The sequence below is a fragment of the Anomalospiza imberbis genome, chromosome 17 (assembly GCF_031753505.1).
Source record: "Anomalospiza imberbis isolate Cuckoo-Finch-1a 21T00152 chromosome 17, ASM3175350v1, whole genome shotgun sequence".
NCBI classification, from domain to species: domain Eukaryota; kingdom Metazoa; phylum Chordata; class Aves; order Passeriformes; family Viduidae; genus Anomalospiza; species Anomalospiza imberbis.
The window spans coordinates 13,762,703-13,790,292 of NC_089697.1; the positions used below are offsets into that span (position 1 = coordinate 13,762,703).

Sequence of the window (27,590 nt, forward strand, 5' to 3'; positions counted from 1 at the left end):
GTGTTAACCCAAAGCGTGAAGGCACATGGAGGGACTCTTGGGGCTATCCTGTGCAGGGCCAGGAGCTGGACTCGATGGTCCTGGTGGCGCCTTCCAGCTCAGCATATTCTGTGGTTCCATGACGAATTCGGATTTCAGAGCGTGGCAGCGCGTAAATCACACAGCTCCTGCGTCACCTCACAGAATTCCCTGATCAGTGCCACTGTCCCAGCCCATGGCAGGTTTGCCAAAGGGTGTCCCAGCGAGGCTCCCGCATGGCCATCGACCCACACGACGCCTCCTTCCCTCCCTGGGCCCTGCCAGCCCCGGCCAGGCTGCGATGGGCACAACCCCATGGCCAGTCCAGCTGGGAGGGACGCAATGGCTCAGCTGGTGCCACCTCCCTGCTCCGGAGCACATGGCACAGGACTAGTCCAGACTGTTCTGGAATCAGCCCCACAGCCTCTCTGGCCTCTGCTCGGAGCAGGCGTGCTGCCTCCTGTGCAGGGGGAATTGCTGGGCTCAGGCTCTGCCCGTGGCTCTGGTGCCATCGCTGGTCCCTGGAGCAGAGCCTGGGCCTGCTCTGACCTCCTGCACACAGGGACAGACGGACAGGGACGGACAGGGACGGACAGGGACACCCAGGGCTGAGACCCCTCGCACTGGGGCTCCTCTCCACGCTGGGCAGCCCCAGCTCCCTCAGCCTTTCCGGGGCACGGAGACGCTCCAGGCCCTTCAGCATCCTCACAACCTCCGAGGGATGGACACGGCAGGCCCGGGCCGCCTCGAGGCCGGGGGGCCGGCCCGTCGGGCAGGGGTGGCGGGCCGTGCCGGGCCGTGCCGTGCCGTGCCGGGCCGTGCCGGGCCGTACCGGACGGGGCGGCCCGGGGGCCCGCGGGGGCGGCCCGGCCGCTGCCCTGAGGCGCCGCTGCCCTGAGGAGGCGCCGCCGCCGCCGCCGCCGCCGCACGAGGCCCGCGCGCGCTCCCGGGGCCGCCCCGCGGTCACGTGCGCGCCCCCCGCGGTCACGTGCCCCGCCCCGCTCGCGCCCCCGCCCCGGCGGCGGCGGCCCCTCAGGACGGCATGTAGTCCCGGCCGGGGGCGCGGCGGAGGGATCCCCGCGCCGGACCCAGCCGCAGGGCGCGGCGCCTCCTAGCGGGGCCGGGGTAGATCCCGCCGCCGCGGCCGCCATGGCCATGGCCGCGGCCGCCCCGGTGCGCCCCGCGGGGGCCCCCCCGCGGCGGGGCCGTGTCACCGCCCGGTGCGGCGGGCGCGGCGGGGCCGGTGCCGCGGGGACCCCCGGGGCTCCCCCGCCCCCCCGGGGCGCGGCCCCCTCCCCTCCCGCCGGACAATGAGTCCCGTATGCTAATGAGGGTCTGGCGTCACTTCCGCTCTTTCTCGGCCGCCATCTTGGCCCGGGCAGGCTCTGGGCAGCGGGACCCGGCTGTATTGTCTGAGGGGCCCGGGCGCTGCCCCCGCCCGCGCCCCCGCCCCGGGCACCCGGCCCAGTGACCGCCGCCCCCGCCCCCGGGGCCGCTCCGCACCGCCCGCCCCGCACACTGCACCCCTCCCCGTCATTTCCCCCTTTGTCTCCCCCGCGCCGCCGGCGGCTCCGCTCCGCCCGCCCGCCCCGGGACCGGGCGGCGCCGGGGAGGGTCCGGCGCCCCCCTCCCCCCGCCCCAGCCCGCCCTCGCTGCGAGGAGAGCCCGGTCAGGTAGGTGCGAGCGCGGGTCCGCGGTGCGACCCGGGCGGGGACAGCGCCCGACCGCCCCCTCCCTCCCCCGGGCATCCCGCGCCGTGCCCGCCGCCCTGCCCGCCGCACCGGGCGTGCGGAGCTGGCAGCGGCCCCTCCCCGCCCGCACACATGTTGAGGAGCCCCGGCGGCTGCGGGCACCGCGGCGCTGCTGCCTCCCCGCCGCCGGCCCCGGCCGCCTCCCTTCCCCGCACGGACGTGTCCCGGCAGCCCGAGGGAGCGGGACCGCGAGCTGCCCGCCGCGTCCGGCGTCCCGGTGTGCAGCTGCACCGGGCCCCGCCGGCGGAGTTGGTGCTGGAGCGGCGCCGGGGATGCGATGAATGGGAGCAGCCGTGGGGTCCCTGCCCGCGGAAAAAGGCGGGATCCGCCGCTGCCATCCCGAGCCGCAGCTGCGGGATGGAGCGCCGTTGCCTCACCCATCCCCTGCCCCGGGCTACGGTTACCGACCCCCGTTTCTGAGACAAAGGCGGGGGACACCAAACCCGGAGCCTCGCAGCCGCACCGGACAGATACCCCCGTGCCACGCACCCCCTTCCCCCGGCGGCTGCGGCCCGGGCGGGGGTTCCAAAGCAAGCGGCAGTGCGTGCGCGGTGCCGGGGTGTCGGCGCACCCCCGGTGCCTCCGGGCAGCGGCCGCGGGCGTGACACCCCGGCCCCCCCGAAATCCACCGCAGCCCGGCCGGGGCGCTGCGCGGCGGCAGCCGGCAGGGGGCGCCCTGCGCGCCGGGCACCGCTGCGGCGGGGGGAGGGAGACGGAGCGGGGCCACCGGGCGGCTCGGGCCGGGGCCACCGGGCGGCTCGGGCCGGGGGCACCGGGCGGCTCGGGCCGGGGCCACCGGGCGGCTCGGGCCGGGGCCACCGGGCGGCTCGGGCCGGGGCCACCGGGCGGCTCGGGCCGGGCTCGGGGCGCCGCTCGGCCGGGGCTCGCGGGCCCGGTGGCTGCCCCGGCTCTGCGCACGTGGCTGCAGCCCCCGGTGTGGGGCGAGCCTCGAGGGGCTTTGTCTGGGACCGCAGGGCAGAGCCCCCATAACGTAACTGGGCGCTCCCAGGTGTTGATGGTAGTTGTTTGTTTGGGTGTATTTGAGCCGTTTTGTAGGTGTCAGAGAGGTTTGCGTTCCCTGTAGAGAAATCCCCGTTTTTCTTAAGTTAGGGGTTTTTTCCCTAGCTATGTTTCTATTTATTTTTGCTGCTATTTTCTGTTTCTGTTTGGAGGTGTGAGGTAACGGAGGCAGAGGATTCCCACCTGTCAGGGTAGCATGGACCGACCTTAGCTGGCTGCTGTGCAGCTCAGCCTTGTGTGCCTCAGCAGTGCTCCCTCCTGCAGGGTCTCCTACTCGGGAAAACTTTCACTTCAGGACTCTGCGAACTCATAATCACAAGTTGTCATCCTTCTAGGTGAGAAAGATGGATCAGTCTGCTTAAGAAACAGAAAAGCCTTTTTTTCCTGCTTTTAATAACAAACCAAACCAAAGCTTGGTTCCTTTGCAGATGTGCAGTTGCAGATGTTGGGCAGTAATCTGATATCAGTAGATGGACATCTACCATGATATGTGCTGAAATCTTAAAAGATTTGACAACAGACCAGAAACACCCTGCTGTTAAGAGAATTGCACCAGATGCTGATGGGTTGTAACATAATGGTTACCTTTTCTGAAGACTGTTTACCGCAAATACTTCCAACTTCAGTCTAAATAGAGATGTCCTTTTTGACACGCAGCAAATAACTTGTTCTCCAAAACTGATACTAAGCTAGATGTTTTTGCACTGTTTTTGGTGGTTAGCTGCCCTTTGCTCAACTTAGCATTATTTCTTAGTTAGCATTCAAGAGTGACTTTTTGGTATCCAGTAGAAGTGAGATGCTCCCAGGGGATGTCTCTGAGATCATTGAAAACTGATACCGTTTTAGTGCCCCATTACTAAAAATAATTTTGTTTGTTTTGAATTGAAGTCCATCAGGCAGGTTTGTAGAAGGCATCTCTTTAGGTTACCACTCTTTATGCTTCAGGGTGTATTGTCATGAAGAGCCTGCAGTTCTCTTGTGTTGGGCTGTGGGAGGTAGATGCTGTTGGATGTGCAGGGGAAGGTGAAAGGCGACTCCTTTGCCTGTAGGTGAGACAGACCTTGTGTCACAGTTGGGAATGAAAAGCCTTCACAGGAGAGGAAAGGAAGACTGAAGAGGAACTTCCTGACTGTCTTGGAAAGTTCATGCCCTGCAGTGTTAAGCGTCAGCTGCTCAAACACAGCACCCAGGAAGGTGTGTGTGCTCCTCAGGCTGAGAGGAGGAACGTGATGGATTTTCTGTGTAGGGCAGAAGCTGCCAGTGGTCAGAAGTGTTCCCTGACACTGACACAGTGGTCCCTGTTATTGCCACAGCGTGTGGGTTAAGTGTGAACTCTCACTTGTTGGTGCTGTTCTGAGCACTGTGAGCTGCAGGGAAATGCAGGACACGTGTTCTGGGGCAGGTGGGTTGTGCTGCTCACACACTGCAGGGTGAATAACGGCTGATTATTGCCAGCTCAGCTTTGCCACTCTAATAACATAAATACTGAAAGTAAACGTTGACGTTTACAGTAGAATTCCTGGAATACGGAAACATATTGTGATCTTACCAGTAGTCACAAGTGATATGGTCTGAGTGTATATTTTATAGCTTGTTCCTAAGACAGCAGCTGATTTGATTGATGCAAAGAAAGAAGTTGAAACAAGTGATTTTATGGAAGCAAAGATGATGTTCCTGGGTTAATTTGTTTTGAGGTAGCTGCAAATAATATTTAGCAACTTCATAGGAGATGTGTGGGGTGGTTTTTGTGGGGTTTTATTTCCAGAAAGGGAAAGTCATCTTTGCTCCATTACTTGAGATGTTTAAGGGAGACAAAATCCTGTTGGGAATGAACAAAGCAGTATCAGACCTGAGGAGGACCAGTTTAAAGACTGTAGGAGAGGTGCCAGGAGAGGCAGGGAGCAGCTCTGGGAGTTTGTATATTAATAATGCTACATTTAGTGGGATTATTTTCTTTAAGATGCATGCACCATGCTTGTTTAAAAAGGCAACAGCTGACTGTGTTGGCCTGTATCTAAACAAGCATCACACTATATTTTTTTGTTATATTGAGTCAAGAGCTGCTCTGTGCCCAGATTTATATATATATACAAAAGGTATGGTTCCTATGAACATAATTGTAACAGGATATTTTTTAATGTGGAGATAGTTCTGCTCATATAAATAAATCTGTTGCTAGTGATAGTATTTCTTGATAGTGTAAGAGATGGGATGACAATGAAAGGTGCTGCTCTAAGTCTCTGCATTGGAAAAAAAAAGAACCGTTGTTGATGTTCATTTAGTTTTATTAAAAATAAATCCTGTACCTTCATTATATGTGGGAGGTTTATTTTGCCTCACCTGACACATTTGGGAAGAATGCCCCTGCTCTCCTAGGCAGGATGGCCAAATTGGCCTGTTCCTTTTGAGCTTTCAGGAAAACTTAAGTCTGGTTTGAAAATCAGATGGGTGTTCCAGATTTGAATAAAGGCTTCTTCCAGAGGGTGTAGCTCCTGTTTGTCTACCTGAGGGCCATGTGCCTCAAGGAAAGAACTGCATTGTTCAGAGCTTCACTGCAGCTCTGGTGTGGAAGGCAAACGGAGCTTGTATTTAGTGTCTCTGATTTCTCTGTAGCGCTCTTGAATGTGAATGAGGGTTGATGGTTTGGAGTAAGAATGGAGTAAATACCATTTTTTCTGCAGTGAGTCACTTTCAATTACCGCCATTTATATCCTTACTGATTTTTTAATTTTTTTAAGGTGGCATTAGAGATTATTTAGATGAAAACTGACAGTGGCTGTTGAGTCCAAGGCCTGTGTAGTTGACCTTGTGGACACATCACACCTGCAGATGTATGCAGATCACGTGGCAAAAATCTTTCATTTAATATCTACTTCTCAAGTAGTATCTAAAACAATTTACAAGAAACAAAAATAAAGCAACTGCGTGAGCAGCTGTTCCCTGAGGGAGCACTCCAACTCCTCCAGTCCTGCAGGTGGAGTAAAGGGCTTGCTCTCAGGCCTGCCTTCACTTTTGGCTGTTTCTTCCCTGCCCCAGCTCCTCTCCCAGGGCTCAGCCAATGCTTTCTTTCATCCTGTTCTCCCTCTGTGTGCACTGATTTCTGATGGGACTCTGGATCTCGCTGCTTGTGCTCGTGCTGCAGCTGGGCCAAGGAAGCTGTTGGTGATGCAGCTTCATAGCAGCAACAGTAAGGGGACAAAATGGCTCTGGAAGTCTAAGTAGGCAAGAGAGTGGTCTTAAAATGCTTTTTTCACCTAAATAGTCAAACTCAAGTTTGTGATCTTCTTTTTTGTTTTGTTTCCCCATTGCTGCTGCTGTTGCTATGAAGCCTTTTGCCTGTTGAAGGTTCCTGAGGCAGATGGAAGACAGCAGTAGCTGAGGTGGACTAACCTGGAATGTAGGCAGGGATTGGAGCCCTTGGGAGCTGTGCTTAGACAGAAAGGGAGAGGTAAGAAATGTGCAGTGTAAGACTGATCTGAAGCCCTTGTTTACAGCCTTTCCCCGTGTTGTAATGGCAGCGTTTGTGCCTCGCGTGTGTGAAGTGTAAGGCAAGGGAAAACAAGCGGCACCAGCCTCCTTCAGTGCCTATTTTTACCCTCGGAAAACTCAGATGCAGCCAGTTGGCGAGATCCCTCCAGTATCTGATGGATCTGCTGTCTGAGACAGCGTGGATTGGCGGGGCTTTGGATGAGCTGGGGAAAGTATTCCTGTGCTCTTTTGTGTGCTGGTTTGTGTGCCAAGGGCACAGCAGGGCTGCTCTGCGCTCTGGGTGTGAATACCTGAGTGTCTGTGTGTGATGTGGCTGTGTGTGTGTCTGTGTCTGTCTGTGTGTGTATATCTGTCTCTGTGTCTGAGTGTGTCAGTGTGTGTATCTGTGTGTGTATATCTATGTCTCTGTGCCTGTGTTTGTGTGTGTGTGTGTCTGTGTGTGTGTGTATATCTGTCTCTGTGTCTGAGTGTGTCAGTATGTGTATATCTGTGTCTCTGTGCCTGTGTGTGTGTGTCAGTGTGTGTGTGTATATCTGTCTCTGTGTCTGAGTGTGTCTGTTTGTGTATATACCTGTGTCTCTGTGTCTGTGTGTGTCTGAGTGTCTGTGTCTGTGTGTGTATATCTGTCTCTGTGTCTGAGTGTGTCAGTGTGTATATATCTATGTCTCTGTGCCTGTGTGTGTGAGTGTGTCTGTGTGTGTGTGTATATCTGTCTCTGTGTCTGAGTGTGTCTGTTTGTGTATATACCTGTGTCTCTGTGTCTGTGTGTGTCTGAGTGTCTGTGTCTGTGTGTGTATATCTGTTTCTGTGTCTGTGTGTGTCAGTGTGTGTATCTGTGTGTGTATATCTATGTCTCTGTGCCTGTGTTTGTGTGTGTGTCTATCTGTGTCTGTGTGTGTCTGTGTGTGTATATCTGTCTCTGTGTCTGAGTGTGTATCTGTGTGTGTGTGTATATCTGTGTCTCTGTGCCTGTCTCTGTGCCTGTGTCTCTGTGTGTGTGTGTGAGTGTATCTGTGTGTGTGTGTATATCTGTGTCTCTGTGCCTGTGTGTTTGTGTGTGTGTCTGTGTGTGTATATCTGTCTCTGTGTCTGAGTGTGTGAGTGTATCTGTGTGTGTGTATATCTGTGTCTCTGTGCCTGTCTCTGTGCCTGTGTCTCTGTGTGTGAGTGTATCTGTGTGTGTATCTGTGTCTCTGTGCCTGTGTGTTTGTGTGTGTGTCTGTGTGTGTATATCTGTCTCTGTGTGTGTGTGTGAGTGTATCTGTGTGTGTGTATATCTGTGTCTCTGTGCCTGTCTCTGTGCCTGTGTCTCTGTTTGTGTGTGTGAGTGTATCTGTGTGTGTGTGTATATCTGTGTCTCTGTGCCTGTGTGTTTGTGTGCGTGTCTGTGTGTGTATATCTGTCTCTGTGTCTGTCTGTGTGTGTATATCTGTCTCTGTGTCTGTCTGTGTGTGTATATCTGTCTCTGTGTCTGAGTGTGTGAGTGTATCTGTGTGTGTGTATCTGTGTCTCTGTGCCTGTCTCTGTGCCTGTGTCTCTGTGTGTGTGTGTGAGTGTATCTGTGTGTGTGTGTGTATCTATGTCTCTGTGTCTGTGTGTTTGTGTGTGTGTCTGTGTGTGTGTATATCTGTCTCTGTGTCTGTGTGTGTCTGTGTGTGTATATCTGTCTCTGTGTCTGAGTGTGTGTGTATCTGTGTGTGTGTATATCTGTGTCTCTGTGCCTGTCTCTGTGTCTGTGTCTCTGTTTGTGTGTGTGAGTGTATCTGTGTGTGTGTGTATATCTGTGTCTCTGTGCCTGTGTGTTTGTGTGTGTGTCTGTGTGTGTATATCTGTCTCTGTGTCTGAGTGTGTGAGTGTATCTGTGTGTGTGTGTGTATCTGTGTCTCTGTGCCTGTCTCTGTGCCTGTGTCTCTGTGTGTGAGTGTATCTGTGTGTGTGTGTATATCTGTGTCTGTGTGTGTGTCTGTGTGTGTATATCTGTCTCTGTGTGTGTGAGTGTATCTGTGTGTGTGTGTATATCTGTGTCTCTGTGCCTGTCTCTGTGCCTGTGTCTCTGTTTGTGTGTGAGTGTATCTGTGTGTGTGTATATCTGTGTCTGTGTGTGTGTCTGTGTGTGTATATCTGTCTCTGTGTGTGTGAGTGTATCTGTGTGTGTGTGTATATCTGTGTCTCTGTGCCTGTGTCTGTGTGTTTGTGTTTGTGTGTGTGTCTGTGTGTGTATATCTGTCTCTGTGTCTGAGTGTGTATCTGTGTGTGTGTGTGTATCTGTGTCTCTGTGCCTCTGTGCCTGTGTCTCTGTTTGTGTGTGTGAGTGTATCTGTGTGTGTGTATATCTGTGTCTGTGTGTGTGTCTGTGTGTGTATATCTGTCTCTGTGTCTGAGTGTGTGAGTGTATCTGTGTGTGTGTGTATATCTGTGTCTCTGTGCCTGTGTGTTTGTGTGTGTGTCTGTGTGTGTATATCTGTCTCTGTGTCTGAGTGTGTCTGTGTCTGTGTGTGGGGGAGCTGCCAGGGCAGGGCTGGACCTGCTTCCTGCTGCCCCGGGGCTTGGCCGGGGCCCAGCACCGCTGTTTGGGTGAGGGAAGGAGCTGCTCTGTCCCAAACCACTCCTCTGGCTGCATCAGGGCTCTGCTCTGGCTGTTGACACAGTGCTGATGTCAGGAAACATCACACAGAGGGCAGGGGACCATTTTCACTTGCAGTCTAATCTGGCTGCAGTTTCCCAGTCAGTGTAATCCAATCATAAATTACGTGTATATTGATTATTTGCTTTGTTCTTGCACATTTTACAGCAACTACTGTGCTGCTTTGTTTAATTACACAAATGTTTTTGTGAGCTTTGGATTGAAAATTTTAAGATTATTCTTGATTTAATTTAAATGGTAACTGCTCATTCATTAATCATGCTTCTATTTCCAAAATTATTTTTATTCTGGGATTGTTCATGCTTAGCTACAATCTAGATGAGGATTATTTTGGAATTGTAGAGCATATTCATGCAGCCATTTTTCCTGATCACTGAAGTGTGGATATCATGGTGTAAGCAAATAATATCCTTTGTGCTTCAATGATCTCCAGTCTTGATTTCAAATTTCTGCAAGATGTGCAGGCTTTATTGCATTTCACACCAAAATCTTTTAGAAATAGCCCTGAACAAGCCTGGCTCTCACACTGAGGATGTGTATTGAATATTGATTTAACTGCCCATGTTGTGTGCATATAAACATTTATCTGTGGAGGTCTTGAACAGTCACAAAAGATATTCTCTAAGATGGCAGGAGGTGTGCAAGCCTAATTCTGGAGCTATGAGTGTCTCTAATTCAGGATTTCTTGTGTCCTAGAGAATGAACACGATTTCAAACTGTATTTCAGAACAGAGGTTGCCAGAGTTGATGTGGCCTTTATCATGTGTGTTGAAAAGATCCCTTAGAAAACATTCGACTACAGTTACCAGCATTCTTTAACATACCTCAGCCTACATCATCAAAATCAGAAAATCCACCAGGAGGTCCCAGCAGAGCCTAGGGAAGAAGATTGTTCATCAGAACAGAAATAAGGACTTGTGGTTCCCAGAGCAATCAAAATTTGACTATTTTGTATTTCAGATTGGGGCATAGAGATGCCACAGTGCCCAGGACTCCTGCTGAACCGAAGTTGATGAGGAAACAGTTAATTCCTGCTCAGTTTTGCAGTGAGTGTCCACACCCACCAGATGGAGCTTCGGGCTCCAGTGGAAAATTCCAGAAATTGAGCAAGAATGAGAAGTGTGTGAATGACTTAGGAGATCCCTGTCTGCAGGACTGCAGAAGGTGGATTTTTAGCCTTTAAATAAAGAATGAATGGAGACTGAGGTGTATCAGCCTTACTGATTCCTTTCACTACAACTGCCTTCCATAGTTCTTCCTTGGATGGGAAGTTGGGAGTTCTTAATGCAAGAGTCAAGCTGAGGCTAGGCAGCAAGCCCAAACAAAAAGGTATAAACCAGAGTTTCATAAACCTTTGCTGAAAATTGCCTGTAACCACTGAAACAGGATGTTAAACGTTTTTAGTCTCAGAATTTCCTCCCAAGGATAAGGTGAGGTTTTCTTTAGTACCACATTTTAGATGGACTTCTCTCCTGAGGCCATGTTTGTGTAGGATGCCCTGAAAGTGGTGTGAAATGGTCCTTTTTTTTTTTTTTTTTTTTGACACACAACTTGAAACTGGTTTTGGAAGTTGCCGATCTGATCTCTGAAGTGGTTTTTAATATTTTTAAATCCTTGGCTTTTTGACCAAGGGGCTGTTAACAAACTGCCTGTTTGCCTGTGAGGGAGAGCTGGAGTGTGTCCTGTGCACAGCATGGCTCAGCTCTTAGAGTGCTTTGTCCAGGCAGCAGCTTGCAGCTGAGGATTTCCATCAGTTTGATAACCTCAGCTTTAAAGCTGGGGTTTTCAGAGGGTTTGTGTTGATTCCTCTTTCATGTGCCCAGTCCTGTTTTGGATACAGACCTGAGCAGGAGGGCTGGGGCTCACTCAGAGCAGGTGCTGGCTCTGCACCCCAAATCCCTGCTGGAGCTGAGCTGTGAGCAGCTGAAGGCCCACCCCGCTCCTGGGCAGGAGCCTCCTGCTGCAGGTGGCCCAGGGGCCAGGCTGAGGAGGTGCTCTGAGCTGGAAAGGTCCCTGTTACAAAACAGGCTCCCTCCGGGATTGCAGCGGATTGCAGAAGGGGCCCTCCGTTGTCTGGCATTTCAGATGTGCTGCTGAACTGCAAATCTCATTCCCTTCACAGGAGTGTGGGTGCACAGCCCTCACAAAACTAGGCCAGAAATGCTTAAATAAGGAGGAAAGGGAAGAGTCCCAGGGAAGAAAGTGAAAATGCTCAGTGTCAGCCAGTGAGAGGTGTGTTGGAAGAGACTCTTCAATCACTCTCTACAGCGAGCAGAGAGAGTTAATTGCAACTCTTAGTTTCAAGGAAGCTCTCGGTAGTTTGTTCTCCCAGATTCTCTCTTCTCTCTGATACTCCTATTCCTTTTTTCTGATATTTTGTTTCTGATACTTTTTTTTCTGATACTTCTATTCCACTTGCTCGCTCCTCCCTGAGATAACCCTTGTGCTTCCCGTCTATCACAGTTCCTTGCTCAGCTGTCCAGGAGTTGTCAGGTCCCAGGGACAGGCCATCACTGTCCTCATGTGAATGTAGAATATTCTACACCATTACACCACAGAGCATCATTTAACCTGCATATACAGAGAGGCAGCTTTTCTGTTGCTGTGGGAACCACAGGTTCATTTTCTTGCATATTTTCCCTGTATTTTAAGAGATTTCACTCAGTGTTGCACTACCAGCCTTCTCTGCAAATCTGTTTCATGGCTGGCGTTTAGAGCATGCTATGAAAGGCAGTTTGCTGGGCAAATTGTTGAAAGTTACCTTGTTTCAAAAGCAGTTGGAGGAGGGAAATAAAACACAGTATCAAGAAACCAAGTCTTGTTTCATCTTGCCCAGGAACCCAGAGCTGCTGCTGGCTCTCATGTGTGATTCTGTCTTGGGCTGTTAGGTATAAACCACTAACTTCTTCAGCTTGAAATACTGGCAAAATACTGGCTAAAATCAAAGGAATTTGGATGCCATTACATAAGGAGCATGCCAGATGCTTGGGGATCCTTGTCAGCAGCACGGCACAGGGAAATGATCCTCAGTGTTTGGGGGACCCAGCATGGGATGAAGTACTTCCCTGAGCTCAGTATCATCAGGCTGATGCAGTAATTGCCACTGATCTGCTCTCGAGGCTGATGGGTCCTCACCCAGAAGTGTGTTTGCTGCAGGGAGGACTCCCTGCGTGAGAGTTCATTTGGACTTGCTAGACACACAGGGACACAAAGTCTGCCTTCTGGTCAGAAAATGACCCAGTGTGAAACAAAATAACCCACCACCCATCTTTACGTGGCTGAGGGTTTGGATGATGCTCTTGTTAAATAAAGCACATGCAATATTCCAATATTCAGGTTTGCTGCCATGTGAAGTATTTTAAGAATGTTGTCTTTTTTAATTTCTTAAAATGTTGTAGTGTCTTGTCTTGGAAGTGTACTTGCCAAAGAAAAGCACTATGTACTTCAGGCTATTCTGTCTGAGTAATCAAGAGATTAAAATCTAACAATTTATACTGCCTTATTCCCTGGCAGAGGAATTATTAATGACTCAACAAGTTTTGCTTTTATAAACTTTAGATTTGGTAGTTTCAGGTTTTATGGTTCTAATGTTACCTGTTGTGTTTCCAGTATGTGCAAGACTGACTTTCTATCCGTGGGTGATGTCAGTTGAAGAGGGATCACTTCCAGCAAAGTGTGATCATTTGCATGCCATTCCCCCAAACTCCCCATCCTCCACCGTTTTAATCTGAGTGCTTCCCAGAGGAATGTGTGTCCCCAGGGTTGTGGCTGAAGGCCATGTCACCTGTTGGATGTCCCATTGTCATGTAAGGTGGGCTATTTGTATGGGAGCCTCCAAGGAAGTGTCCAGGGATGGTACCAGTGTCCCTGAGGTGCCCAGGTGCAGCTGTGCTGTGGTGCTGAGAGCTCAGGTGAGGGGCTCATGGGGGTGAGCCAGGCACTGCAGAGGGGGGATGGAGTGTGAGGAGGAGCACTCCCAGCCTCTGCACTGCTGGGTTTCTGAGCTGGGTACCTGAGCTGAAATCTGAGCGCTGCAGAGTCCCCCAGCAGAATCGGTTGCTGGAGCACAAACCTGCTCCGACCTGCTGCAGCACAGCTGCCCTGCTGCCCCAGCCGAGGCAGGGGCTGCGGTTTGTGCCTGTCAGTGTGACACTGCCCTTATCACATCTCTTACCTCTTGCCTCTGCTCTCTGTTTTGTCCAGCAGGATATGAGCCTTCCTCCGTGCCCGGGCTTTGGGCTCCCCCAGGGGGTGTAACAGCCCCGAGGGGGCGTTCTGCAAGGAGAATTGGCTTTGGAGGCTTGTGCTTGAAACTTGTCCAATGAGTCTGAGACGCCCAAGCACCATTCATTTTGGAGGTAAATGCCTCATCAGAAGTACTGCAGAGATGGGGAGGAGTAAAGATTTTCATTTGGCAAAGTATGGGCAAAAAAAAAAGGATAGTTTTGACTGTTCACTTCTGAGGTTTGGACATTTTGAACTTAAAGGAACACCAACTTGGACTCTAGAAAAATTGAGAGGTTGGGGGCCTTTGGGTTCAATCACTCTGGCAGCTTCACTGCAGATTAATTGGTTTCCTGGTTTAAAATTTTCCCTCTTGTGTCGGTTTAAAACAATCAGAGGTGAAAGTGAAAGCTGGTTTAGACTGCAAGAGAGATAATTCTGGAATGCCAAACAAACTGGGGGAAACTCTGACTTGGGAGAGGGAAGTTCAGAGATCTGCAATTTAAGTTGGATGTCCCTTTAAGTTATTCCTTGGAATATGATATGACTTATTTGAATCTCAAGTGAAATGTTTAATTTTGGAAATCCAGCTGAAATGCTCTTTATTGAGGTATTTTCTATCATTTGTCTATCAACTGATCAGTCAAAGTGGGCTGTATAAAGGGAGGGGAAGGGAGAATCCTGTGAAACCAAAGGGGGGAAAGCCCCGGACAGCAAACGAAACAGAAACAAATGAAAGAAAATACAACAACAGATTGAAATCTTGGTACTTGCCTTGGGTGGGGGAGGGAAAGTCATTTGCATGATGTGTTTCGTGTTATTGTTATTGAAATTGAACCAGGTTACTGATAAAATTGTAATGATAATGTACATTTACAAAGTTAATGAGCTAAGTTTGCTCTAGTAAACAGCAGTAATGTCCTGGCACCCAGCCCACAGAGAGCTGAAACTATGGTACAGATTTGCAGTGTCTGGGTTGCACTGAGGATGCTGATCCTGGGTTCCCGTTGCTTTTTGATTTTAATGCTAACTGTTACTGAGAAATATTTAATACCCAAACCCAGGCTGTCTGGTAGAGCTATGCTTTTAATGAAGTAATTTTTAGCATAATCTGAATTTTATGTACTAATGTGTTACCACACTGCATTAATTTTTTTTTTATTATGGTGTTTGACTCTGCTGCAGCCCTTCCCTTTTAGCATTATTATGGATATTAAGAAATTTGGGGTTGAATTATTGGAATGAAAGTCATGGGATCATGATGCAGACCTAACAAAGGCAATAGACCAGAGTAGAGGGTTAAAGTGTGTGGGATGGGGTGTATTGTAGGGGAAAGGAACAGCTTTTAGAATAAGGGTTTGAAACATTGCTTTTTCTGTAGGAAAAAGATGGAGTATTGCATGCTGGGAACAAGTGCTTTCCATAAGGTAGCTAAATTTTAAAAGTACATTTATTTCATTTTGTTTTAGGCTTTGCTTAAGTATTGCAATCTAGTAATTTTGTCCTTTCTGCAGTTTTCATTTTGATTAGACCTCTGCAAATCTTTCTTCAAAACTTAACAAAAACCCCACCAAAAAACTCAAACCTGGCCTACAACTGCAGTTTTCCATTTCCGAAACATTGCTCTATGTGTACAGAAAAATATCTAAAGGTTATCAGTAATGGTATAAATTCTTCCATGATTTCAAAATTGCAGGTACTAACACTTTTACATTTGAAAATGTGAATGTGTTGGGTGACTACAGAGAAATGACCAAAAGTAAAAGCAATTTGTTAAATGTAGTCTCCACTGACACCTCTTTAGAAATAAAAAGCCCAAGCCTCAAAACACCAACCCCAAGAAGCCCCAGTCCACAGGAATGCTGTCAGCAGAAACTCCAAGTAAATAGTCTCATTTTTTTCCCTTTGTTCCTGTGAATAGCAAGACATAACACACTTGGAGGAAGTCTGGGTAGATGAGTCAGGACTTATTTCATTAACTGCAGTTAAATGTTTTGGCCAGGTTTCCCCAGGAAACAAAGCTTACACAATTTTTCAGATTGTGGCTTGTCTCCTAATCCCCCCTCCCTCCTCCCAGCCAAGAGAGCCATTTTCACCCAAACTGGGTGGAGATGGAGGTCTGGAAAGAAAAATGAGCACCTTTAAGTTGGATTAAATGTATCTCTTCAGGAAGAGAGGGGACTGGTTTGAAGGTCCCCAGGTTCCCTTCACACCTCTGTCCACCCACAGCCTGTTCCTCAGCCGGAGCAGCAAAGCCAAGGGGCTGCCAGAGGCTCTGGGGGAGGAGGAGCTGCAGGGAGGGGACAGAAATGCCACTGCCTCTGCTCAGCCGGGGTGGCCCTGGAGCTGGCCAGCCTGGCCTGACCCAGCTTGGAGCGAGCCCAGGCTCAGGAGGGAAGAGGAGGAGCAGGGCATTGCCTTACTGCGTGTGTGAGGTGTGGAGCTCCAAATGAGGTGTTGTGCCTGACTGAGTGCATGTACAGAGTGCATTATTCCATGGATACGATATTATTGCAGGTACAGCAGCAGCTCATGATGCCCCGTAAAGCTTTTCTTTCCCAGAAAGAAAAGCAGGCTCGTGCCAGGGAAAGGGATATGTTAAAAAAGAGGAGGAGGCGACAAGACTATCTCAAAAGAAGCGTGGAGCCGCAGAAAAATACAGAAACAATAAAATGGCACAGGGATGATGAGAAGAGGAGAGAAAATGAGCAAGTTAAGGACAAAGATATCAAGAAGCGGTGGAGACAGGATGAGAGAGAACGACGAAAGAATGTGGACGCTATGAATTGGCACAGGGAAGAGGAGAAGAGGGAAAATGAGCGAGGTAAGGACCAAGAAGGCCAAGAACCAGCAAAGAAAGGAGGAGAGGGGGAAAGAGCACGGAAAGGATGGACCTTGTGAAACAGCAGAGGATGATGAGGGGGAGAGGGGAGAACAGAGAGAGCTGTTGTGTTTTATAAGCATGCACAGAAATAACAGCAAATAGTATCTTTTAATCCAAAATTGATTAAAAATCTTTAATGAACTAGAGTTCTTACACTGCTGATTATTTTAGTAAGACAAGATTGAGCTGAGTCACGATGGGACAGAACAGGCTGGGTTTGCACCTTGCTTATACAAATGTCTGCTTTGCACACTTGTTCATACCTAATGCTTTGTTCAACAGGGTAGTTGGTAATTCTGATTGTCAGATCACCAAAATTTCAGGTTTTCTCAGTTTTCATAATAGGAATAAATGAGAACATTAGGAAGGGAAGGGCCAACCTCATGTGCTTATAAGAGAAGGTAAAACTGATGCTATATTTCATTCTTTTTAATCATGTCCAAGAGGGTTGTAATCGCATCCGCAGTTTTGTTCTGAGGTCACTTACTTAGTGAAAGTTGAATGGAAGTGTAAATTTCACAGAACACTTTTAAGAAACATTCAGCTCAAGAGATAAAAAGAAGAAATTAGAAGACATTAAGAAAAAATTCTTTCTTATGAGCCCCTGACAGATGTATCCCAGAGCAGCTGTGGCTGCTGCATCCCTGGAAGTGTCCAGGGCTGCGTTAGATGAGGCTTGGAGCAGCCTGGGATAGGAGAAGGTGTCCCTGCCCATGGCAGGGGTGGAACTGGATGAGCTTTAATGTTCCTTCCCACCCAGGCCATTCCATGGTGACCCTATGAAGAAATTACCTTAGTGCAGGAAGGGTATCTGGAGTGGCCTCTGTGAAGAGCCCTGGCCAGCTCATACAGGTCTGGAGTGCCTGAACAAGATAAAAAGCACTGGGCACTAGGGGGTTTGTTTACAGCTTTTGGGGATTCCATAATTGGTTTTCACTTGCCAGTTCCCAGTGATGCTGTCCCCAGACCCTACTGTGGGCAGACTTCTGCTCAGTGCAGTGCTCAGGGTCCCCCACGTTCTGTACCTGCTGCTCAGGGGAGGCTTCCCTGGCCGTGGGCAGGACATGGTGGCATTTCCAGTTAAGCATAAATAGAATAAAACCTAGACTAGATTTGCTGGAAAACTAGAGTGGTGCTGTCATGGTTCCTTTACACAGCAGCATCTTCCTCCAGATGATTTCTTTAGCTCTTTATTTCTGGCTGAAAACCATTGTTTTACTCCGAAGCCTGTGACAGTAGAAATCCATTGTGCTTGGTTGTTCTATACCAAAGCTGAGACATCAGCCAAGCACAGGGAGCACCCTGAATAATGTCCAGGCATGAAAGGAGCACAGTGGGGCACATCTGGAATATTGGCTGAAGATTTCAGCAGAGAGAAAAAGGCTGGGTTGGTGTGAAGCTGGTGTACCTTTCCCAGAGTCACAGCAGCCACGATCCCTGTGGGTGCTGTGAAGCTGCACGTGGGAAGATCCTCCATTTCTGGGGTCAGAGCAGGAACAGCCCAGCACCTCTTACCTGGGGCATCAGGGGGTGCTGAGCAGAGCCAAAGTACAGAAGACCCACTGGAGAATTAAGAATTCAGTTGCACTAAAAGAGAAACAGCTTCTGAAGTGTAGAGGCAGGTGCAGGCTTTCTGTCCTTTATCCCCTCTGATGATTTGACTGCTGTGAAAGTTTGGTGTTTCTCCCTGTGTCTCTGAGGACACACTTTCTGTGGGGTCAGAGTGCAGTGCTGGGGCTGAGATCAGAGGGAGGGCTCTGTGCACTGCACAGGAATGTAGTGAAGAAAACATTCACTGTTGTAAATGTGAAATGAGAGCTTAGAGTGCGGTGCTTCTAAGCTAGTTATCTTCTGCTCTTTGATAGCTTGTCTTTCTGCTTCCATTTGGCTACTGAATTGTTCTAGGAATCAGTACCTGCCTGTGGACAAGACCTTTATGTTGGGAACTGCACAAAGAGAGCAAAGGAAGGTTCCAGATACTGCTCATAGTCGCTGTGCTTCCTTTGCCATCCCCTGGTGACTGGTGCAGCCAGACAGTTTGTGTACACACACACTGGACATGAGGGAGAGCTTTGGGATATGCCTTCTAAGGCACCTGAAGATCCTATCTGGATATTTCTAGTCAGGGTGTTGTTGGGGTTGGTTTTAAGCAGTCATTTATTCGTTCCACTCAGCACTTCTGTGTAGATTGATGTGGTCAGAGATGCTCCAGGTGTTTTCCCTTAAACATCAGCTTTTGGTCAGATAAAGGATTCCTCATTTCCAGGGCAGTATTAATGCCTAGATGGTGATTTGAGGGCTGTTTAATCCCAACGGCTTTTATGTCCCCATCCAAGGAGGTGCCAGCAGAGTGATGTTTACATTACAACTGGAGTTACTTGCTGTAAATAGAAGTGGATGGAGATGCTAAAAGCCTTTGTTGGAGTCACAGCCTGTAATATCAGACTGTATCTGGCTCTCCACTCACTAAGATTAAATAGACAGACATTTCCTAAATAAAATTAACTGTGTATGCCTAACGATGAGGGGTTTTGTTACAATTAGGTGAGTTGGATTCAGCTATCCAGCAGAACTTGCAAAGTAAGGTTGATGTTAAAAGTTGACATTTAAAAGTTCAGGATTCAGGTGTGAAGATCTAACTCTGTCCTCTGTTATGATCCAGAGAAGATCCTTGGAATTTCATGTCTTTAAAATTTGACTGAGGCAGGCAAAGGGCAGAGGCAAGAAGATCCTACAAATAGACCAGAGATGTTGTTTTCAGGCAGTTGTAATAGTTTTGCTCTCTTTGAGTTTCTGTATATCATGGTACCTGTGGCATGTTCAGCTGTATTAGGCATTAAGAGAAAGCATTTGATGCCTTTGCTGAAGAAGTTCAGTGGCATTTTGAAATTAGCTGTTAGATATCAAGCAGTATTTTGAGACTTGTGGCTGACTCAGGTGTACAAGTGATCAGTGCTTAAAGACCAGCTCTGCGCTGACTCTGGATGTGTCATGAGAGAAAAAATGCTTTTCTTTGCAAGCACAGGGGTTCACACTTCAAGTGGGGACTTGGGTTTCGAAGAAAGCAGCCCAGATTGCCAGGAGCACTACGTTCATGCACTGCTCTTTCTGCAGTGCATATTAATCACCAGGAGTAACATTTCTGATGATCTCCTTGGATTTGAAATTCACTTGAAAATATTAACTCAAATCCTGACCATACTTGATTGAGCTGCTTCACTGAATTTTTTCTGAGAAATGGGATCATGCAGTGACTGGAGGTGTTTCTGAAGCACTGAAATCACTCTTCATCTTTAAAGGGGACCTGGCTTGCTCTAGGTCATAGTAGACATTGTTTTCACAGTAGAGATGAGGATGGATAGAGCATAGGAAAAGAGCAGTTCATGAGTTGGATTCTCTTTCAGCTGGGCAGCCCCAGCCAGGCCCAGCGGAGCTGTGGGCACTGATGGGAGGGAGGCTGACAATTATCAGGTACATGGTTTAAGCCATCTCTTGTACTTTTCCCAGTGCTTTCTCTCTCTGGAGGAATCTGACCAAGCTTTCAGGTCCCCTCTTCCTAGGAGAATGTTTGCTGAACAGCTTCAGCCAGTTAAAGCTCTGAGTACAGTGGAGGGAGGAAACAGCATTAATTTCTTACCCTACCTACAGCAGAATAGAAGAAGCATCTTTATTACTGAAGAGACACTGAAATCTCTTGCAAGATTGGCACAAACCTTGAAGTTCAGCTTGCCAGTTTTCAGATCGGTTAGGATGCATTGCACAGGAGAGAACTGAGTTCTGAGGTACTTCAGTGTAGGGGTTGGTAAAGACAGACACTCTAAAGAAATGAAAGTTATTTCCAGAGGCAGCAGCCCATTGCTCCTGCAATAGCTGTTCCATCCGTTTGTTGCCCTTTCAGAAGTGCCCTCTGCAGCCTCCTGGGCAGCCTCAGCAAGGAAGAAGCCAGAGAATGTAACAGTGTGTTAGGGAATGCTACAGCTCTTGTACCAGTTCTGGGGGGGGGGAACGAGGCAGACAATTACTGATAATTAAAAGTGCAGCATTATCAGACAAAACACATTTGACTTAAACCTTTTCTCTTACTCTTCTTTTCCAATAGAAACTATGTTCCAACTTCCTGTCAACAACCTTGGCAGTTTAAGAAAGGCCCGGAAAACTGTGAAAAAAATACTTAGTGACATTGGTTTGGAATACTGTAAAGAACATATAGAAGTAAGTATGGCACCTCCAAGGGCTAGAGCTAAAATGCTGCAGAGTTAGGGGGACATGGAGGTATTTGTGTGTGCCATGATAAGATCCACACAAAGTAGGAGTTAATTAGAAACTTGAGATATAATGTACCTGTAAAAACGTCTAGAAACATTAGTGGCTACTGAAATCCAGGAATGCTGGAAGAACCAGCTCTGGTGTGGGATGTTGGGGCAAAAATGGGTCTGAGGTTTTCAAGAAGTGTCTGTGCTGCAGCAGGTCCTGAAGTTACAGAATCACTTCTGTGCCTGGGTCAGTTCCTGCAAGGGAAAGGTGTTTGTGCTGCTCTTCTGGACAAACTCCATCGCTGAGGCTTTGCCTGGTCTTTCAGTGTCTCTTTAAAGAGCATTTAAATGAGATGTGTAAGAAAAAAATGCCAGTCCTTCCTGCTTGCAAAATTTGTGGAGCAACTCTCATGTTTAAGGGGAGAATTCTGAACTGGGACGATGTTACTTGCATTATTCATTTCAGTGGAAGTGTTATTTTTGAGTCCTTATGTGCTGCTGACTTCATGCCAAACATTAAATGCCAAAGAAATGCTTTATAAGATAATTTTAAAAATAAGAATTAGGTGTCTTGGACATCACACATGTCCAACTTTAAAAGCTTCCTGTGTGAAATTAATTAAAAGCCAAACAAAACCAACCAAACAAAATAAATACCACACCACCACTCCCAGAAAAAGCAGCCAAAAAACCCCAAACCCACACATCAGTTTGGGAGCACTTTTCTCGAGGGTTGCTTTTGGAATGAGATGAGTTTTGTAACTACAGTGTTGGGCTGGTCAGGAGGATGAGTGGTGAAGATGTTCTGCAGGTGTTTTGTGATATGGAGAATATTCAGTGCTCTCCCCCTCCCAGGAGGTGCCCTCCAAACTCCCCCCCTGCCCTGAGTGATGATCTCTGCCGTGGGCAGCAGCACCTGGGAGGGTGCAGGGGTGCTCAGGGATTGCTTAAGGGAGCCCTTGGGCCTTGCTTCTGACTCTCTGTCCTCTCTTCCCATCTTCCCTTCTCCAGGATTTTAAGCAGTTTGAACCTAATGACTTTTATTTGAAAAACACTACATGGGAGGATGTGGGACTGTGGGACCCATCGCTTACGAAAAACCAGGTTGGTAAGAGTTCCAGTTGACACTGAGGCTGGAGATGGATCGGGCTGAAGGGCACTTCCCAGACATGCCGAGAGCTTTTCCAGCACTTTTCCTCACTGATTTTCGGGTGTTGGCAGCTCAAGGGGCAGCAAAAAGCTATGTGCTTTTTTTCTTAGTTTTGTGAAGTTGTTCCTGGTGTGTATCTCAGGAGCCTGGGTGGCCAGTGCTGCAAAGCTGATGGGCCCTTGCTCAAGTCAAACAGCTGCACGTTAGGATCCCATTCCCACCTGTTCCCAAACCTAGCACAATTTCACCAGCCCTCTAACCAAAGGATCAACCACTTTATACAATTGGCAATGAGTCTTTTACCTTTCCTTAAATGTTTTATTCCTGCTTTCCATCCCTTCCAAAGCTGTTTCACTCTGCTGCTTGGTGCAGGGTCACTGTCAGTGCAGCTCCGGGTCCCACAGGCTGTGTCCTACATCTGCTTTGGGCATTTCTGGTTCTGCACAGCAGCTCAGTGACACTGGAAGTCCTGCTGTTGTGATGTTTCTGAGCCAGTAATAAAGGAATTTTGATTTGAGCCAGCACTGGAGGGAGGAAACGATGCTGTTGGTTCAAGCAAGTGGTGTGGGCTGCAGCAGCCTCTGCTGGGGCTGCAGGACAGAGTCACCCCAGCAGTGACAGGTCAGAAACCTCTCTGCAAAGGAATCCCTGTGTGAGCACCTCCGAGCTCAGGTACTGCTCTCAGAGGAAACTGGGACCCATCCTGTCGTGGGTTCCTACTGTGCATCTGAAAATTACCATTTGGAACTGGCTCGCATAAAATACACTGATGTCCCTTTTTCTAGGTAACCCAGAATAGAAATTGTAATATCAAAGGAGACAGCTCTTGGTTGGTTGGTTTGTTTGTTGGGGCCAGTCTCCACAGGTGTGTGACGCTTCAGCAGGTGGCCAGAGCCGATATTTCAGCTTCCTTCCACAGAGGGAGAGTGCAGCTCTCCAGCTCCCTCACCTGTGACCTGTGTGTAGCTCAGTGCACAGGACTTGTTCTGACACTCAGGAGGAATCTCTGTAACTCTGAACTGCTTGTGTTACCCCGCCTGAAGTGCCAGGCTGCTTGTGGCTGTCCCTAAGGCCAGTGGCACTTCAGACTGTGCTACAGCAGTTGACAAGGGCTGCATTGGCACCATGCTAAATGGAACAAAAGCTGTAGGCAAACTACAAGGGTGGAAATCCCAAATTTTTGGTTCCTCATTTGAGATTGGTTTAAAAATCAGGTTTGTGCTTTGATCACAAGGAAGAGGTTTGGTGACTTTAAGGGCTTGTGTAGCCTGTGTCTTGGTAAGCTTACATCCTGTTCACCAAAAAAAACAGTTTGGATTTCCATCTTTGCTATTAAAGCGTGTAATGGATAAAGACACTGAAATAGCTTAAGTTATAGCTCCATACTACATCTATCAAGTTTGGCAGATTCAGGTAGGCAGTATCTCATCTGCATACAGTCTCATTTCCTCAAACAGTCCTGCTTTCCCCCAGAAAGGAGCTCACAGGGACCTTTTCTTACAGCTCAGCTGCAGGGAGGAAGCTTTTTGTGACCGATAGGCAAAGACACTTCTGACTCAGCCTCTCCTGCCAAGGTCATGGTTAAACCCTTGAGGGACCCCTTGGCACTCACCACGTCATGTGTATGTTCATGTGATCAGCTTTTTAGGGGCTGATCTGCCGCCAGAAATGGGAGAGAATTGAAGGTTTGAGACAGTTGCAGGGGGCTCGTGAGTGTTGTTTAGAAAGGTTGTGTAGAGAATATCATGGGTGTTATTGTGCTAAGTGCAGTTGAATATTTAGTCTGTGCTCTGTTCTCTGTTCAAGGACTATCGGACAAAGCCCTTTTGCTGCAGCGCATGTCCCTTCTCCTCGAAGTTCTTTTCAGCCTACAAAAGCCACTTCCGGAATGTTCACAGCGAAGACTTTGAGAACAGGATCCTGCTCAACTGCCCCTACTGTACCTTCAACGCGGACAAAAAGACTTTGGAAACGCACATTAAAATATTCCATGCTCCCAATGCCAATACACCGAGTGGAGGCATCAGCACTTTCAAAGATAAAAACAAACACGAGAGCCTTAAACCCAAGCAGGCTGACAGTGTGGAACAAGCTGTTTATTACTGTAAGAAGTGCACTTACCGTGACCCGCTCTACGAAATCGTTCGGAAGCACATTTACAGGGAACATTTTCAGCACGTTGCTGCTCCTTACGTAGCCAAGGGAGGCGAAAAGTCCCTCAATGGTGCGGTTCCGTTGAGCTCCAGTGCCCGAGAGGAGGGGGGTATCCACTGCAAACGATGCCTTTTCATGCCGAAATCCTACGAAGCTTTAGTCCAGCACGTGATCGAAGACCACGAACGGATCGGATACCAGGTCACGGCAATGATAGGTCACACCAACGTAGTGGTTCCGAGATCCAAACCTTTGATGCTAATAGCTCCCAAACCCCAGGATAAAAAGCCTATGGGACTCCCTCAGAGGATGGGTGCCCTCTCTGCTGGCAGCGTCCGCTCACTCTCGTCACAGCAGATGATGAACAGACTCACTATACCAAAGCCCACATTAAATTCTGCGGGAGTCAATATGATGTCAAATGTTCACCTACAGCAGAACAATTACGGGGTTAAATCAGTCCCCCCCAGTTACGTTGGTCAGCCAGGGGGGAGGCTCAGCCTCAGTGGCAATGCACCTGTTTCTCTTTCCCAACAATCACAAAGCATGAAACAGTTTTCAGCGAGTGGCAATGGAAGGCCTTACACTCTGGGAGGGGAGCAGAGGTCCCAGGCCTCAGCCAGGTACTCGCTGCAGTCTGCCAACTCCTCCTCGCTGTCTTCGGCACAGCTCAAACAGACGTCGCTGTCGCAGTCCCAGGCAGCATCCAGAGCTCTGGGTCAGTCTGGCTCCAAATCCCCCGTGGCTGCTACAGGTCCTTCCGCTGTCAACACCTCGTCCACGCAGAAGTGGAAAATCTGTACAATCTGCAATGAGCTGTTCCCCGAAAACGTGTACAGTGTGCACTTTGAGAAGGAGCACAAGGCCGAGAAGGTGCCTGCGGTGGCCAACTACATCATGAAAATCCACAACTTCACGAGCAAATGTCTCTACTGTAACCGCTACCTGCCCACGGACACGCTGCTCAATCACATGCTGATCCACGGGCTGTCCTGCCCCTACTGCCGCTCCACCTTCAACGATGTGGAGAAGATGGCTGCCCACATGCGCATGGTGCACGTGGACGAGGAGATGGGACCTAAAACTGACTCCACCCTGACCTTTGATTTGACATTGCAGCAGGGCAGCCACACGAACATACATCTCCTCGTCACCACCTACAACCTGCGGGATGCTCCTGCCGAATCCGTAGCTTACCACGCTCAGAACACTCCCCCTGTCCCGCCGAAACCGCAGCCCAAAATCCAGGAGAAATCTGACGTACCCGTCAAAAGTTCTCCACAAGCAGCGGTGCCCTACAAAAAAGACGTGGGGAAAACTCTGTGTCCTCTGTGCTTTTCAATCCTAAAAGGCCCCATCTCTGACGCGCTGGCACATCACCTCCGGGAGAGGCACCAGGTGATTCAGACGGTTCACCCCGTGGAGAAGAAGCTGACCTACAAGTGCATCCACTGCCTGGGCGTGTACACGAGCAACATGACGGCCTCCACCATAACGCTGCACCTGGTGCACTGCAGGGGCGTGGGCAAGACCCAGAACGGGCAGGACAAGGGGACATCGTCCCGGCTGGGCCAGTCCCCCGCGGCCGCGCCGGTGAAACGCGCCTACGAACACATGGAGTTCCCCCTGATGAAGAAGAGGAAGATGGACGACGATGACTCCCCCTCTGCCTTTGAGGAGAAGCCTGAAGAACCTGTAGTCCTAGCACTGGACCCCAAGGGTCACGAAGATGATTCATACGAAGCCAGGAAAACATTTCTTACAAAATATTTCAATAAGCAGCCCTACCCCACTCGGAGAGAGATCGAAAAGCTGGCGGCCAGCTTGTGGCTCTGGAAATCTGACATCGCATCTCACTTCAGCAACAAAAGGAAGAAATGTGTTAGGGATTGTGAAAAATACAAACCCGGGGTGCTGCTGGGCTTCAACATGAAAGAGCTGAACAAAGTCAAACACGAGATGGATTTTGATGCTGAATGGCTGTTTGAAAACCACGACGAGAAGAATTCCAGAGTCAATGTCAGTAAGACTGTTGATAAAAAAATCAACTTAGAAAAAGACAATGACAGTTCCTCAGACAGCTATGAAAACCTAGAGGAGGAATACGGCGAGAGCCGCAGTCCCTTTGGCCAGCACGTCTCTGACATGGGTGGGAAGCCCTCATCCGACAGCACAGTGCAGAACCCCCAGGACAGCCTAGCCAAGGAAATCATGGAGGAAAACACGTTACAGTCTCCAGAGAAGGCTGAGCAAAAACAAGAGGAAAGCTCTAAATACGAAGAGATGATTGCTGCTGAAGAGCCAACAAAACTGGTAGGTGACGTTTCAGATAGTGAAGGTGATCAGGATGAGCAGGATGATGCAGTGGAATGGAAAGATGGAGCTTCCCAGTCTGAAAGCGGGCCTGGCTCCCAGCAGGTTTCAGATTTTGAAGATAATGCCTTGGAGGTAAAACCAGAAGTGTGGACAGATGAATCTTCCCAAAGCGAAGATGCCGGGAGCAGTAAACCCACTGTGGAGGCCAAGGGGGGTGGATCTGAAAGTGATGAAGAGCAGTCAAAGTGGAAGAATCGTTCCTATGGAAAAGTAGAAGGGTTTTGGTCCAAGGACCAGTCGCAATGGAAAAACGCCTCCGAGCTGGAGGAGAGCCTGGCCAGCGAGCAGATGGAGTGGCAGAGCAGCACAATGGACAGCGAGGACGGCGAGGGCTTCGGGGCCGTGGGGGCCGAGCCCATGCACGGCAGCCTGCCCGGGGTGGAGCTCAGCAGCCAGCAGGCGTGAGCGGCTCTGCCCCGCGTGGCACTGCCGGGCACGGCTCCCTGCCAGCTGCTCCTGCCCCGGGCACGGCTCCCTGCCAGCTGCTCCTGCCCCGGGCACGGCTCCCTGCCAGCTGCTCCTGCCCCGGGCACTGCTCCCTGCCAGCTGCTCCTGCCCCGGGCACGGCTCCCTGCCAGCTGCTCCTGCCCCGGGGCATGTACAGACCTGCTGGCCGAGGGGCTGGGAGTTCCTGCTGGGATGAGCACAGTAACTTAATGTGAAAATGGATACGCCGGTGGCTCCAGAATGCACACAGAGAAAAGCAGAGGATTATTTTATCTGCATTTTCAACCCTCCTTTCACCTTGTCCATGTTGAGTTGTGTCTTTCCAAGAGGCCCCTCTCCGGTAGCGCCGTGCCAGCAACCCGGTGCCCTGTATAGCAGACTCTGGGGAAATGGAGTTTTCATGTATCATTCTGAATAGTTGAAATGTATATTTGTACAGTCTTTTAGACCTATTCAAGTGAAGCTTATGGAACTGTTCTTGTGTACCCATCATAGATCTGTTTCTCTTTTTTAGTGTTGCCCTGCTGTGTAATAAATGCTGTATCTAGTTTCCCTAGCAAAGCTTGAGACTGCTCTAGTATGAATTTTGACAGACTTAGTTTTTGCACATAACCTTGTACAATCTCCAACCAGAGGCCAGCAACATAAGAATATATCTGGGCTCTGTTGTATTATAGAATTTTCTTGTTCTGAATATCCTTGACATGACAACTGATGACAAACATATTTCAGAGCCATTTTCTGAAATCTTTTAAGCTAAAAAAGAAAAATCACATGCAAGAAACAAGTTTGCAGCTACTAATTTTGACACCTTTTAGATCTGTATAAAAGTGTATTGTGTTGAAGCAGCACACTGAGACAAAGTGCTGGGTTTGGATATTTAGTTTTATCTTTAGTTAACACCAACAAGGTGTTGTATTCATTTATACCATCTAATATATGACACACTGTTGTAGTATGTATAATTTTGTGATCTTTATTTCCCTTTGTATTCTTCATTTAAGCATCTAAATAAATTGCTGTATTGTGCTTAATGTAAATATTTGCTTTATTACATGCAAGTGTTCCATTCCTGGTTGGTAAATCCCACCTCACTATATTCATTCCTCCTTTTTTGCCTCTGTTTTTCCAAGTGCTCCCCAGCCCTGCTGGGGCCTCTCTGTTTAGTACTTACTGAATA

General features: G+C 49.1%; 2 protein-coding genes across 4 annotated transcripts in view; both read left to right on the top strand.

The window, feature by feature from the left end:
* RIPOR3 (RIPOR family member 3) overlaps positions 1 to 27,590 on the top strand; it is a 207,959-nt gene that overhangs the window by 81,377 nt on the left and 98,992 nt on the right. The gene's annotated exons all lie outside the window — the stretch shown is intronic.
* On the top strand, positions 1,364 to 27,450 carry ADNP (activity dependent neuroprotector homeobox). 3 transcript variants are annotated; one of them, XM_068208081.1, is made up of 7 exons: positions 1,364 to 1,691; positions 13,126 to 13,280; positions 14,528 to 14,573; positions 15,664 to 15,970; positions 20,130 to 20,242; positions 21,295 to 21,387; positions 23,240 to 27,450. In XM_068208081.1, exons 3-7 carry the CDS (start codon positions 14,535 to 14,537, stop codon positions 26,366 to 26,368), a joined length of 3,681 nt encoding a protein of 1,226 aa, XP_068064182.1. In that variant the 5' UTR covers positions 1,364 to 1,691; positions 13,126 to 13,280; positions 14,528 to 14,534; the 3' UTR covers positions 26,369 to 27,450. The 3 variants fall into 3 exon arrangements, with proteins under 3 accessions (XP_068064182.1, XP_068064183.1, XP_068064184.1); XM_068208082.1 differs by having other exon boundaries at positions 13,129 to 13,280; XM_068208083.1 differs by lacking the exon at positions 14,528 to 14,573.